General features: G+C 38.9%; 2 protein-coding genes across 4 annotated transcripts in view; one reads left to right on the top strand and one right to left on the bottom strand.

Moving 5' to 3' along the window:
• Positions 1–2,354, top strand: part of USO1 (USO1 vesicle transport factor) — a 64,778-nt gene extending 62,424 nt beyond the window's left edge. For both annotated transcript variants that reach the window (XM_026679891.2, XM_026679890.2), the window contains one exon: positions 1,395–2,354. In XM_026679891.2, coding sequence (XP_026535676.1) covers positions 1,395–1,487 — 93 coding nt within the window. In that variant the 3' untranslated portion in view covers positions 1,488–2,354. The remainder of the gene's footprint in view (positions 1–1,394) is intronic.
• A 2,801-nt stretch (positions 2,355–5,155) lies between these two features.
• The window catches only part of LOC148128949 (uncharacterized), a 31,146-nt gene continuing 20,928 nt past the window's right edge, over positions 5,156–15,373 (bottom strand). For both annotated transcript variants that reach the window (XM_087945855.1, XM_087945856.1), the window contains exons 4-5: positions 12,294–12,368; positions 5,156–6,373 (exon numbers count right to left, since the gene is read on the bottom strand). In XM_087945855.1, coding sequence (XP_087801981.1) covers positions 6,050–6,373; positions 12,294–12,368 — 399 coding nt within the window. In that variant the 3' untranslated portion in view covers positions 5,156–6,049. The remainder of the gene's footprint in view (positions 6,374–12,293; positions 12,369–15,373) is intronic.

Here is a 15,373-nt window from a genome sequence, read left to right as displayed (position 1 = left end):
GTTAAAATAAAATATCTTACATGAAATATGTTAATTAACGAGTTACAGATTGATTTTTCATGTTGAGATGGGTTGTTTGGGTATATCAGTTTTGAAGACTAGTGCTCTAAAAGAATGTGGTTTAACTGCCACATTGGTAATTTTGACTTTCTCTGGGCAGGAATGATGATTTTTAAAAAGGAAAGAGGAAGCAGAAAAGAAACAACCCCTCATGCTTTAGAAGTTGGAGAGGGAGAATGAGTACAATCTCCTGGGCAACCAATGCCTTAGGGTTTTCTAATGCTTCCTTATCTGAGACACAAAGAGACAAGTTAGGAAGGGAAAAAGTCTCTGGACCATTATCAGCAAAATGTAAAAATTGTTAACTGAAGGCACTGCTGCTCTACTTTTATCCTCTACAGTGCTACTGTATCACAAAGGAGAGAGAAATTAAAGGAAAAAAAACAGTGATGGTTTAGTGCTTGCTGTGTTCATTAAATACTTGAAGTTGAATTGAATTCTTTATTGTCATTGTACGTATATACACAGTATACATACAATGAAATTCACTTCTCTCTCTACTTGGTAGAAAGAACTTCTAAAAGGGAACAGTAGAGAATCCAGTACCATGTTCTGACAACTACAGGTGCTCTCAATGATGTGTGGCTTTCGGGAACTAATTTTACAACTAGAGATACTATATTATACCTCTGCATAACTGTATAATCATATCTTAAAATTTACTATGCAGTTTTATTTATATTATATTAATAATTTATTTACAAAATTAAATCAGTAGAAAAGAAAAGAAAAAAAGATAAAAAAGGAAGTGTTGAAAATAATAGAAGAAAAAAAATACTTAAAAGAAGCGAATGATCTTTTTCCCAGCAGTTATAGACAATACATTTTCCCCTTCAAAATTATGGCATAAGCTTCGTTCTCCTCATATAGGCTTTTTTTTAAAATGATAAACCCAAAAATCAGATCCTTTTTATCTGTTTTAAACAAAAAGTTTGTAAAGTGTTTCCAATCTTTTATAAAAAATAGTTGTCTTTTCCTCCCTGATCAAACAAGTCAATTTAGCCATTCATTTAGTTGCATCTTGATCAACTTTTTTTTTTTGATGGAGTCTAATCTTAATATGCTATCCAAAGGCAAATGTGGACCTTGGCCTGATGAATGTAGTGTTCTCTTGTTATAATTAAATAAATACATTTCTATATTATAGGTTATATAATAAAACAAAAGGATTATGGCCTCAGATGATGGAGAAATGCTCTCTTTAACTTAAGAAGATAGATTTAAATTTTAATTATTTGCTTCAGCATATTAAAATAATTAGCAAGTTTAAAAATAAGCTGTCCATTTAACATAATACACTAAATAGCAGTTTTATTTCTGTTTTCCTCCTAAAGATTGAAGATGAAGATGATGTGGATTTAGGTGATCATGGTGAGGATGAAGAGGAGGAGGAGGAGGAGGATGCAGAAGGAGAAGAAGAAAATTAATAGTACTTTATTGGGTTAAACATGGAATTTAGGAATGCTTTGAAATTTAGGAATGTATGAACCAATCTGGATGGCTTTGTGATACAAAGCACCTTGATAAAAAGAAAAGATCATTAAAAATTATCCTCAGTTTCTTAAATATCGGCAATATATTGTAGCTAAACAGAAACCTAGTGTGTTAAATTTCACATTCAGATCAAACTGAATAATTAACAAATTAGAAACCATTTTAAAAGCTGTAAGAAGGTAACAATGTTGGATTAAAATATGTTGCCTTTTGCCTATTTTCAGAGTGTTTGTCATTACTTAATTTTCTTATTTTGGATTTTATTGTGATTAAATAATGGTATGCATATGGCTAAAATCCCTTGGATGAAATTGTTTCGTCTATTCAGTTTGGAGAGATCTTACAGATTTTTTTTCTTTAATACCTTTTACAAAAGATTGAAAGTGATGATGTGGTTTGGTTTGGTCAAGTTAAGTGGGTCATAGTTTCCTTACTTTCTTCTAAGTAGATTTTGGCTTGAAATGAGTGCCTTGCATCTGAAATGACTCCCATTCTGTACCTTGGAAGTAAAAGTAGCTGCAACAGTACAGAGGGATTTTCTAAAGATAAAGAGCACTATTTAAGAGTATATTAAAGAAACATTTTTAGCAAAATTCCCATATAAAACTTCAAAGGCTATCAGTTTATTATTTTGAAAACATATTTGTGTTATTAAAAAAAATGACCTTGTGATTGATGATAATTTATTGAGGTTTTTTTTTTTGCCCAGTAGATTTTAAAAAGGAAAGAAATAAATACAGTTGCTATATCTACTTACTTTTTCAATAATGAAAATAAATATATACCTATTTAGTATCATTTATTTGACTGAGTTGTGATTGCTTTTTATAATGTTTGCTGTTTATTTTTATATAGGCCTAATAAGTTCAGATTCAATTTTTAAAAGTATTACTGAAAAAATATTGGGGTGGCCATGTTTCATCAGAAAAATATGCTTATTCGGACCCTGGAATGATTTGGTAAAAATATCTAGCTGGGGGGGAGGGGGGAGTGTGAAGAGGCTGATCTTAAGAGTGCTTGCTCAGCAGAAAATGGCAAAAATCTTACTTTTCCAGAATCCCCAAAGCTTTTTATTGTTCCCAAGAGAATGCAGTCAATCTAATGAGGTTTCTGTAAATAGGCATTGTAACAGTAAAAAAGTAACTTTGATCAACTTGTATGGCCTGCTTCTTATAACTGACAAAATAAGTTTCACACCTTGAGCTTTTATTTGCCTCCTAATAACTCTTCTGCCTTTTGATTGATCATTCTGGTGCCAAGATTATTAGCAAGAAGCAAAAAAAAAAGTCTGTTTACATTCCCTGGAGAGGAGAGGACTGCAAGAAAGTAGACAGGCACATAATAATGAATACATATTGCAGGGAATATTTTGGCGCTGCCAAGCACAAGCTCACTTCACAAACAGCCGGTCACAACCCTACCCAGTCTTTTTGCTTTTCACAGGCATATGGGGTGATAGATCACACACAGTAGAAAGGGAGAAAGGAAGGGAGAAGAAAAAAAACCCAAGCAATCTCTTTAAACAATCTTTCCAATATATCTACTCTGTAAAGGTACAAATAAAGAAAAAACAACAGTTGAGGCATAGGACAATGTGTATTGACCAGGGATGGGATACGACAGGGTTAACTATCGGAGCCGCATGCCTGTTCATTAGCACGCTGCATGCCGAGAATCAGCCTTTAAAACAGCCCTCTTTTCTTGTTTTTTTAACTGCAGCTGTGCCTGGTTCGGCAGCTGAAGTTGAAAAATCAGGAAATAAAGGTCAGGTAAGAGCCCGGGTGGGCGAGTGGACAAAAACATCAGCAGACATAGAACCGGTTCTATGTTTGCTGCTCTTCCTAGCTACCGGTTCTACAGAGGTGGACGGAACTGATGGAAACCCACCCCTGGTATTGACTATTCAGGTAGTCCTCACCTTTCAACAGTTTGTTTAGTGACCATTTGAAGTTACAATGGCACTGAAAAAAGTGACTTATTACTGTTTTCACATTTAAGAATGGCGGCATCCCCTGACCATGTGATCAAAATTCAGCTGCTTGGTAACTAGTTCATATTTATGACAGTTGTACTGTCCTGGGGTCATGTGATTACCTTTTGCGACCTTCTGACAAGCAATGTCAGTGTGGAAGCCAGATTCACTTAACTGTGTTATTAACAACTGCAGTGATTCACTTAACAACTATGGCAAGGAAGGCCATAAAATGGGGCAAAATTCACTTAACATATGTCTTGCTTAGTAACCGAAATTTTGGGATCAATTGACGTTGTAAATTGAAGGCTACCTGTAGTGGCAATCACATGACAGGGACACGGCAAAGCTTGTAAATGTAGGCATTGGCCATAACTTTTTTTCAGCACTGGTAGGTAATCTTTTAATAGTTGTTGAATAAGGTAGTAAGGGAGGTCAAGCTACAGTATATTTAGAAAATAAGTAGGATTTAAGTTGGTACTACATAAATAGGTAGTTAAGGTTCTCCCTTTTTGTACTTAATTTATTAAAATACAAGTAATATATGCTGACCTGCTGAAAAATAAATTGCAATGCTACCTAAGTTTTGTAGTATTTCTGTTTGGAAACAAAAGTGTTCCCTATGCTTTCTTAATCTAATCTGAGATTAATTTTAATTTGTCGCCAAATGTAACTAAATCCCAGGTGGCGAAAAAAAAAAAAGCGCTCTGAGTATTAAATCTTGTCCACAGTACCATACTGACTTTGTAGAGTGAAAACACTGGTTTTCTATTGAATGCTTTTGACATTTATCAAGCTGATTTATATAAAATCAAATCCATCTAATTTAATTGACTCACAAAAACTCTGGATTTTCTAAAGCAGAAGATGAATTTCCCTTTTTAATTTCTCTGCAATCTTCCTTAACTGGAGATGATAGAGATTGGCCCTAGAAAATTCCTTATCTCATTGTTTAGTTGATAGCAATGCTCCAGAATCTTGAGCAAGCAAAATACCCAATCTTGTTTTCTGTAATTCAACAGAAAATCTCAAAGGCTAAACAGATTTGTAATTCTTTTCTGGCTAATAGTTATTCATATTGTCCTGCAATCAAGTATGCATATAATTTGTCCATGCTGTATGTAAATTATCGTTGACTGAGATTTTAGTTTGCTTCATCAACATTTTCTTCATTTATGCACTCTTTTTTATAAAATGTATTGCTAAAAATATTAATTAACCATGGACATTGGATATTTGGTGTTAGCTTTTCTAAATATGTTTCAAGGCATCTAGTTCATACATATTTTTCTAGGACATAATTTTTGTGGGAGGTAAATCAGAATGATCATGTATTAACTTCCACTTAGTTGTCTACATTTGAATTTGAATTTAAGTCAAGTGGACTGAGAAGTGATATAAATGAAGATAACAGGAGGGAAGCCTTCAAAAGAGATAGTAGACCGCTAGGGTTTTGATGTTTTTCACTCTGACGTACACAATATACTTGAATCCTCTATCACTATTATATTTATTTATTAAAATATAATTTCTTCTATTAATGAAACTTAAGATGGGGTTCAATACAGAACAAAATGGCAAGTTGATAGCACTTAAAGGAAAATGTGGTCAAGAAACAGACATAGCAAGTTTCCAGCAATGCTCTTTATTGCTATAGGGTAGAATAACAATATTGAAAGCCTCTCTGCCTCATCTTACACCAAACAAAAATCAAGACAGATGGTTTTGAATTTCTCAGGCTTTCTTCTTTCTCAGGACTGAATAATCATTTCTGAAACTCTTTAACCATTTATTAAGGAGTCCTTGGTGTTTTCTGAGCTTGATTGCTTTCAAACCTTTCATTACCCAACGAGGTAACTACTTCAGTGCCAGTGAGCATAGGATTTGTACCCTATTTATATTCAATGGTTTGTTCTGCCAGTGTTGCTGGGGTATATATTTTTTCTCCTTTGCAGTTTCTTGATTAGAATTTTGTCTTCTACTTGATTGTATGTTTAGTATTAATCCTTCCTTATCTGTGTGCGCGCTATGAGAGATATCTTCTGATCTTCTTATTGTTATTGTCTCTTAAATGGTGTATAAATGTGATTATCTCAATGTGTCTATTGATGGCTGGATTGTCTGAGTGCCAAGCCTCCTGGAATACCTGTTTTTGGATTTTGCTTGGAATCCACAGTTCAGTCCTAAGCTACATATATTCTCTTGTATGATTTCACTCATCCCTCCCTTCCCCATTCCTGAAGTGAGAATTACATTCCTTCACTCAATTGCATCATTAGTGATTCATCAATGATACATTGTTTTATAGGAAATCACAGAAATATTTCATATTCTAAGAGAAACAATCATAAGAAGTATTGACATAATTCCCCAAATTTAAATATATTGTCCACAATTTTTCCTTTCACATTTAATTGGATTCAACAAATCAGTTTGGAAGTGCTGTGCCTAGATATCATTTCATTAAAGACCAAATGAGTTAAAGAAAAGGCCTGAAGTTTAATACTTAGAACTTAAGAGATATTAAGCATCGCCTCTGGGCATTTTAGTGGTATAAAAAGTGGCATGCCTTGTTGAATCAACAGAAAATCCTTGGGTGACTGCAGGAAACTTGTGAGAAACTGATCCTAAGTCCTTGCCATTTCTGAATGTAGTAGAAGTAGTGCTGAGTCTGGGACAATAACGAGGAGAGGGGATCTTCAGAAAAGAATGTGCTGCAGCTCGAACATAATGTATCCTTACACCTGGTTTTAGAGTCATAAAAGATGGAACCCTTGGAGTTTTCATTGCCAATATGTTGGTTCGTTGTCTGAGAGTTTGGGGCATTGCAGTAAAGCATTTGGAAGGCTGTGAAAAAATTTGCAGAAATTTTATATTGTGAAATGCTTCATTTCTATCACTACAATTGTCAATTAATTACATGATAACCACTCTTATTAATCTAATATTGACCATAATAACAATGCAGGTACATTTTTTAAAATTCTAGAATAAAAGAGATAAATAAGGAAATTAGTCTGTGAACCCCAAAATCAGAATTGCGTTCTATTACTAAGAGTGAGCCCTCTTGATGTAATTGGACATCAGCATCCTTGACCACTGACGTTTTGGTTGGACTTATGGGAGCTACATGATCTCATCTGCATGAGGTAGACTGGGACTAGAATAGCAAGGTGGAGATACCTTAGCCTGTATTTATTTTAATTATTTCAAGATGACGAATACATGTCTATAACATCTCTGTGTTTTTCATTTGGAACAGATTTCTTTTCAGGTGCGGAAGGGGAATAGAACTCCTTAGCATCAGACCGTGTTAATAATAATATAGAAAATACTAATGGTTTTTTTTGAAAAATCCTTTCTTAGTGAGCATCTAGAAGCCAAGAGGAACATGCATGCATGCAGGCTTTTCCGTTCTGGAGATTTTGTGATGATGCGTGAATGATATTTCTCATAGACAGACGGACGGACAGACAGACAGACAGACAGACAGATATAGATATAGATACAGATACAGATATAGATATATGTATCATATTCAGCTTTGTTCGGGTATTTTCTCACATCATTATAGTTGTGCTTTTAAAGTTGTAGCAACGTTTCGGCAGAATCTCATCTGCCATCATCAGGCTTCTGTATTGTGTTTGTATGTATGTATATATGTATGTATATATGTATGGTACGTCTATATGTATGGTATGTATATATGTGTGTGTATATTTGTTTTCTTAAGTTTTCGTGGGTACTTACATGTATGGCATTCAGCTTTGTTCGGGTATTTTCCCACGTCATTGTAGTTGTGCTTTTAAAGTTGTAGCGATGTTTCGGCAGAATCTCATCTGCCATCATCAGGCTTCTGTATAGTGTTCATCTGTGAGTCAGGCTTTTACAGTGGTTTCAGATTTGAATTTGGGGCAGCCTATTGCTGTGCCAGAATGGTTTTTTCTTCATCCTGATTGATTGAGAGTCTTGGTCTGTGTTTATTGGTCTTGGAGTTTGCTGTGTTCTGCTTGATTGGTGTTTCTAATATCTTCTGTCTGTTTTTTGGCTCTTTTTGTATCTTGATTGGCTGGCAACATTGTGTTACTTTATTGGAGGCCTTTAATGCAGCTTGGCTCCGGGTAAATGGACGGCTATCATTAGTTAGGAAGCTAGGTTTCATCTGGGTGCCTGGTTGGGTGCCTGGTGTGTGTATATATATATATGTGTGTGTTTTCTGAGGTTTACGCGGGTGTTTGTATGTGGATCTTTGGTTATTCGGGTTTCCTCCCGTGTAAAATTGGAAGTATCTAGGTGACGTTTCGATGAAGTCTCATTCATCATCTTCAGGCTTGTGTCTTCGGCTTTGTGCTTCTCGGAGTAATGTGAGCTTGCAGCTGCTTCTCCCTTTTAACTGCTAGTGGGGGTGTGACTTGATTGGGTGGGGGCTTGGCTGTGTTCTGATTGGGTGGGGGGGTGTTCTCATTGGTTGGGGGTTTGGCTGTGTTCTGATTGATAGGGGGGCTATGTTCTGATTGGCTGGGGATGTGTTCTGTTCAGGTGGGGGCTTGGTTGTGCTCAGGTTAGTCTTAGTTGCCGGGAGATTTGAGCTGATGAGCTGTGATCCTGTTGTTTGGCTTCGCGTTCGTGGTCGTGCCACATCTTCATGGTGGGCATCCGTTCGTTTCATGTATGGGTCGGAGGGGTTTGAAGCGGGTAGTGATGCAGCTGCGGTACGGCTTCTGGTCCGTGGTCATGTCTCATCTTCTGTGTGAGTGTGAGTCTGCTTTCTACGTGGAAGTGTGGTGGTAGATGGTGTATATCAACTTCCCTTCCTAGATGTCTTAGTATACAAAAAATCCAATGGCTCCCTAGGACACATCATCTACCAGAAGAAAACACATACAAACCGCTATCTACACGCACTCTCACACCACCACCCAGCACAGATCAATTCTGTAGCCGAGACACTCATCTCCAGAACAAAATGCTTACCCGACGAACAACACCTAAAAGTTGAACTACACACTCTCACTAATGTACTAACAGCCAATGGATTCCAAAGAAAGATTACCCACCTAATCCAAAAAGAAACCCCAACCAAAATCCAAGACAGAGAACAAGAGAACGGCAAAGCCCTCCTCCCATAAAAAAAGGCACTACAGACAAAATCAGCAAGATCCTCGAAAAAGACAACATTAAAACAGCATTCTGCACAAACAGAAAAATATCCACCATCCTAAGAAACCCTAAAGACAAAATCGAGTTAGAAAACCAAGGAGTATACGAAATCCCTTGCACCGCCTGCCCCACCACATACATCAGACAATCTAACAGAAGAATAAGTGCACGCATTGAAGAACAGAAGAACTCAATCAAAAAAGAAGAACCGACCTCTTCCCTGATCCAACACCTCAAAGCCACAGGACATGAGATTGACTTTAAAAATACCAGAACTATCACCAAAACCGAACACTTCAACAACAGAATAATCAGAGAAGCCATAGAGATAGAAAAACGCCCATACAGCATGAATAAACGAGATGATACCTCCCGCCTACCAGCCATTTGGAAACCCGCCCTCATTAACAAATGAGTACCGAACATGAAGAATGACACCAGACCCACACCCACGAGGGCCACACAAGATGCTACCACCACACTTCCACGTAGAAAGCAGACTCACACTCACACAGAAGATGAGACACGACCATGGACCAGAAGCCGTACCGCAGCTGCATCACTACCCGCTTCAAACCCCTCCGACCCGTACATGAAGCGAACGGACGCCCACCATGAAGATGTGGCACGACCACGAACGCGAAGCCAAACAACAGGATCACAGCTCACCAGCTCAAATCTCCTGGCAACTAAGACTAACCTGAGCACAACCAAGCCCCCACCTGAACAGAACACACCCCCAGCCACTCAGAACACAGCCAACCCCCAACCAATCAGAACACAGCCAAACCCCAACCAATGAGAACACACCCCCACCCAATCAGAACACAGCCAAGCCCCCACCCAATCAAGTCACACCCCCACTAGCAGTTAAAAGGGAGAAGCAGCTGCAAGCTTACATCACTCTGAGAAGCACAAAGCCGAAAACACAAGCCTGAAGATGATGAATGAGACTTCATCGAAACGTCGCCTAGATACTTCCAATTTTACGCGGGAGAAAACCCGAATAACCAAAGATCCATATGTATATGTATATAGATATAGATATAGATATAGATATAGATGATATATATATAGGTAGATAGATAGATAGATAGATAGATAGATAGATAGATAGATAGATAGATAGATAGATAGATAGATAGATAGATAGATAGATAGATATTTGTGTCTAGATGTCTTCAGTGGTATATGTGTGTGTGTGTGTGTGTGTGTATATATGTATATGTATGTATGTGTGTGTGTATATATATATATATATTGCCTAGATATGTATGTATGTATGTATGTATGTATGTATGTATGTATTCCACTGAAGACATCTAGATACAATTCAAATCCAAAGCAAAATAGGACCTGTTTCATTTTTTAATGCAGTTTGAATATCTAGTTGATAAACTGGACTGCTGTAAGTTATTTCTAATTTTGCCAGGCTGTGTATTGGTAGTGCTCCAATGTAGTATACAATTTGTATGCATTTCCACTAGATGACAGTATTTCCCATGCAAACACTACTATTTGGCCATGGAAAAATATAGCAACTTAGTTTGTATTGTTGAAATTGCACTGTTGAACCTGTTTGCAGAATAATTTTGAATAAAATTGTGGCCAGAAATTTTTAGGGGCTCTTGCTATCCCTGTACTTTTCTGCCATATCTGAAAAGGCATTTTTTTAAAGGGCTGAACATTCTCCATTGGAAAAAATGTTAAAGTCCTCATTACAGGTTGTTCCATTGGAAGGTCTCAACAGCTTCCCCATAAAAGTAGTTTACGAAATAGCACCATTGTGTTCTTCCCAACCAGAGCTGTACACTTTCTCACGGAGAGAGGCATAATGCACTGGAAGGATCGTGGTATGCAAAAATTAAAGCCTTTGTTTGGCAGGGAACTGCTCAAACATGAGACAACTTTTTCCATCTCCTATCACTCTTGCATTCCAACCATCTCCTTCATCATGACCACAGAACATGAATCCATGAAGAGGCTGTCACCAGTATATGAAGATCAGGTTTTGGTATAACAATTGTTATCCTGCCCCCCCTCCCACCACTAAATTATGTATGTTCATTGTCTAATGATAGAAGAATGGAACATGTATTGGGATGTTTCAGAGAAAACAAATGAGTTACCTAAATTTAATTCTCTTTGGGGTCTTTTTTTCTTTCCAAATTTGCCTTGCTCCCTTCAGTGAAGGCATTCCCTGATTTTCTGGGCAAAGAAAATACCAAGTACATCTACTGGGATGTATTGTGTTTACTAAACTGCAGACATGTACAATGGCACACTGTGCCATCCTGAGCTGCTGCATCTTCTCTTGTTATAATGCACACATTGGAAATTCAATACAGATGGTGTTAACTGTTGGGCAATCTTGTATATACAAAACAAACTTTTGTTTCATAGAGAGGCCATAAATCAAAGAATCTGTTAGTACTCTTTCTGACACTCATACTTTATTAAAATAAGTAAAATTTTGCAAACTGTAGCTCAGTTCATTACATGCATTGTTAGATTGATGTAGGATTTAAATTGAGATAAAGAAAGTGGAAACAGAAGGGACAAGCTAAGGTTTAGAAGGTAGCAACTCCTCATCCTAAATCTAAAAATGCAAATCTTCATATCAGCAGCACTGGTGTGGGGAAGGAGATAAATTGGCTATGCAGGTGCAGGTTACAAGTATCTTATCAATTAACAATTTGAATGTGTTAAAAACTCATTCATTTGTTGAAGTATTTGTTATAATTTGTTAGATAACCTTCTTATATGAGTTCAGCAGTCTTTTTGTGCTAGTAAAGTCTCATTTTTCAAAGCAGGCATTGTTTAAGAGGTTAAAACGTCAAACTTGTATCCATTAATCTTTTTTCATAAAATGTGTCCCCATTCCCCTATGTAGATGCCAGGGGGCTTTGCTGGCAGATTATAGCATAAATCACATTGGACAAAGAACATGGGAAGATGCTTCTAATTTCATGTGTGTATTGGTATAGTTGTTGAGATAAAGTAGATATCTGGCCGTGTTACACAATCTAATTCAGAGGTCTCCAAACTTGGCAACTTTAAGACCTGTGGACTTCAACTACCAGAATTCTCCAGCCAGCTATGCTGGGAGTTGAAGTCCACAAGTCTTAAAGTTGCCAAGTTTGGGGACTCCTGATCTAATTCCTATTTTAGCATCATTATTGTTTTTCTTGCTAATGAGGTTTCACACACAATGAGATTTTAATATTACAATTACAAATGCTCGTTGATAATATACTTGTATTCTGTCTCACGTGTAACCTTCACCTGCATTATCAACCTATCTTCTTGCCTCATTCCAATTTAAATCCTACATACATCTGGCTACACTTTGCAACTGATACGAGCACCTTCTCAGGAAAACCTATGCCCTTAAGAAAATGTGTTAGTCAAAAAGGATGCCTCCAGATTTTTTGCTACCATAGACTAACACAGCTCTCCTATAATATCTACAGCGGGAAATGCAACTTTTAGAATTTCTGACAAGTGTCATCCCTGAGAATTAGTGAGAAATGAAGTTCCTGTCCATTTGGTAAAGCAGCAGGGAGGAAGAGCTTTTATAGGCAAAAACAGGTTGATGATAAATTACCTGCATCTGGAATATGCATCTTCTGTACCCACTGCTGCTATCCCTGCTATCTGCAAATAACAAGTGACCTCCAATCTGTAGATAGGAAAGAAGATCAGGAGAGTGAATTTCCTCTGAATTTCTAAAAGCAAAGGTAGTACAATGATCAAACTGCATCCTGCATTGTTTGTCTTGTTCTCCTCTGACTTTGGAAAAAAATGCCATTGCCATGAGAAAGACTTAGGTGGAGCTCTCTCTCTCTCTCCCTCCCACACCCTCTCTCCCCCTCCCTTTCTCCCTCTCTCTCATCTGTCTTCATCTATCTATCTACCATGTTTCTTCAACAATACAGCCTCCACCAATAGGAAGGCCCAGCATGATTTTTAGGCATGAGGTGAAATTAAGCCCCACCCCCAAAATTTAGGCCTATTTAATCCATGCGTTTCCCCACCATTTCTCACATCGTTCGTTAGAACTACACGAGGTGAAGAGAAATGGGGGGAAGGGCGTGGGTGGGTGGGGAGAAAACTTGCCTTTAGGAGTGCCCTGCAGGTAGCCTAGGCTAGAATACCCTGATCTACCGATAGAACATCAGCCGATAGAAGCTCCCCGAAGGCAGAGTCCCCAGCCGCTTTGGGGCGAGGTGTGGCTGCCCGTGTCCCCTAGCCATTAGGTAGTGTCTTTTGGGTGATGAAAGCTCCCCAAGGGCAGTCACCAGCCACTTCGGCTGGTAGAAGCGGCCTCAGGGCAAGCGCACATGGACACTCCCCTCGCCGCAAGGCTGTTTCTATCGGCCGATTGAAGTGGCTTGTGACTGCCCTTGGGGAGCTTTCATCACCCGAAAGACACTACCTAATGGTGAGGGGACACGGGCAGCCACGCCGCCCGCCCAAGCGGCTGGGGACTCTGCCTGCAGGAACTTTCATCGGCTGATAGAAGCGGCCTCGCGGTGAGGGGAGTGTGTGTGCGCGCGCCCGGAGGCCACTTCTATGGCTGATCGAAGTGGCTGGTGACTGCCCTTGGGGAGCTTCCATCGCCCAAAAGACACTGCCTAATGGCGAGGGGACATGGGCAGCCACGTCTCGCCCTGAAGTGGCTGGGGACTCTGCCTTCAGGGAACTTTCATCGGCCAATAGAAACGGCCTCGCGTCGAGGGGAGTGTGTGTGCGCTCGCCCCGAGGCCGCTTCTATGGCTGATCGAAGTGGCTGGTGACTGCCCTTGGGGAGCTTCCATCGCTCAAAAGACACTGCCTAATGGCAAGGGGACACGGGCAGCCATGCCTCGCCCCGAAGCGGCTGGGGACACTGCCTTTGGGGAGCTTTCGTCGGCCGATAGAAATGGCCTCGTGGAGAGGTACGTGCATATGGACCGCTCTAGGTGGGGGAGGAAATTAAGTCACCCCCCAAAAGACGGCCTAGCCGTTTTTTCGGGGCTCAAAAAAAAAAGGCTCGGCCTTATTTTGTGAGAAACACGGTATCTATCTATCTATCTATCTATCTATCTATCTATCTATCTATCTATCTATCTATCTATCTATCTATCTATCTTCTATCTATCTGTCATCAAAGTTATATAATTGCCTAACACACAATTGATTCCAGGCAGTTTAAAAAATTTACAAATTCACTATTATAATAGAAACCAATTTTTTTAAAAAAAACCATGGTAGCAATAATACAATCAAATCAGCCATTTGATCAGCTCTGTCTCAATTCATGGTCCCCAGGCCTGGTGAGGGCACCACATTTTTAGGACTTATCAGAAAAGCAAAAGGGTAGAAACCAATTACTATACCTTAGGGGGAAATTGTGTTAAAGAAGGAGCCAACACCAAGAAGGCCCATTTCGGATCCTAGATACTCATATATAATTGATAGGATCTGAAACATGCCTTCCTATCCTGGTGGACTAGGTGGATTTAATAGGGGAGAGGATGTCCTCCAAATAAATAGCCTGGCCCCAAGAGATGTTGGGCTTTAAAGGTGATAACCAGCAACTTGAATTGAACCCACAAGTACAAGTGAATCCTGCAGAAGAGGTGACAAATGTGCAAGTCTAGGCTTGCACAAAACTATTCAGATTACTGCATTCTGAACTAATTTGAAGCTTCTGGATACTCTTCAAGGACAGCCCCGTGTAGAGAGTATTACAATAGTCCAGACAGGAGGTGATCAGGGCATAGGTGAAAGTCACATTGCTCCAGGAATGTACATAACTGGTACATAACACTAAGATGTGCAAAGACCCTCCTAGCCATGCTTGCTCCTTGAGCAGGAGTTGTGAGTTTAGGAGAACCACCAGTTTACCCACCCCACCCCACCCCGGATCTGTCTGAGGAGGTACAACTCCCTCCATGACAAAAGACGGTAATTATCCAAGAGTCAAAAAATCCTAGATCAGAGCCAGAGTTTAATTTTAGCTTTTTGCTCCCCAACCAGACATCAACAGCCTCCAGGCACTGAGAGAGGGTGGTCACAGCTTCTTATCATGGTGGAGATATACAGCTGTATTAGAACTATCTTTGTGCCATCAAGGGGCCACTACTGAACAATACATTTCAGCAATGACAGATACAAATATCTAATTTAACATAGGAGCTGGAAAACTGTTTCCCAAAAATGTCAAGGTAAAAGATTACTTACAGAAAGTTGATGCGCTGGGAAGATCTACAAGAAGGAATGGGAAAAATATTAATGCTAGCCTGTTTCCATTTTGACTTATACAGATCCTACACATAGGCTTCTGGGGATCTACAAAATATCTAACCCTAACCCTAACTTTACTTTCTTTAGCTTCATGAAATGATTTTTCAGGGTAGACACAACATCCTCCCATCTGCATTACTATACTATTACTATATGGCAAGTGTGCCAAATTCCTCTATCTCAGCATGCTGGCTTGGAAATTCTGAATGTTGAAGCCCCCTCCATCTCAAACATGCTGAGATTCAGAAACATTGTTCTAATTTAAAGAACAGCATAGCCTTGTTCTGACCTTGTTCCTGAGACAGTAACAATCACATGCTGTTCCCAAAAACCTTTTGTTTTATATCAACGACTGTGAATTATATGCATTCACAGCCTGTAATGAGTCCCAAGCAT

Source organism: Notechis scutatus, chromosome Z (genome assembly GCF_049901735.1).
Source record: "Notechis scutatus isolate UNSWTSFEM ecotype Mainland chromosome Z, rNotScu1.2, whole genome shotgun sequence".
Classification (NCBI taxonomy): domain Eukaryota; kingdom Metazoa; phylum Chordata; class Lepidosauria; order Squamata; family Elapidae; genus Notechis; species Notechis scutatus.
This window is presented reverse-complemented; position numbering and strand designations above follow the sequence as displayed.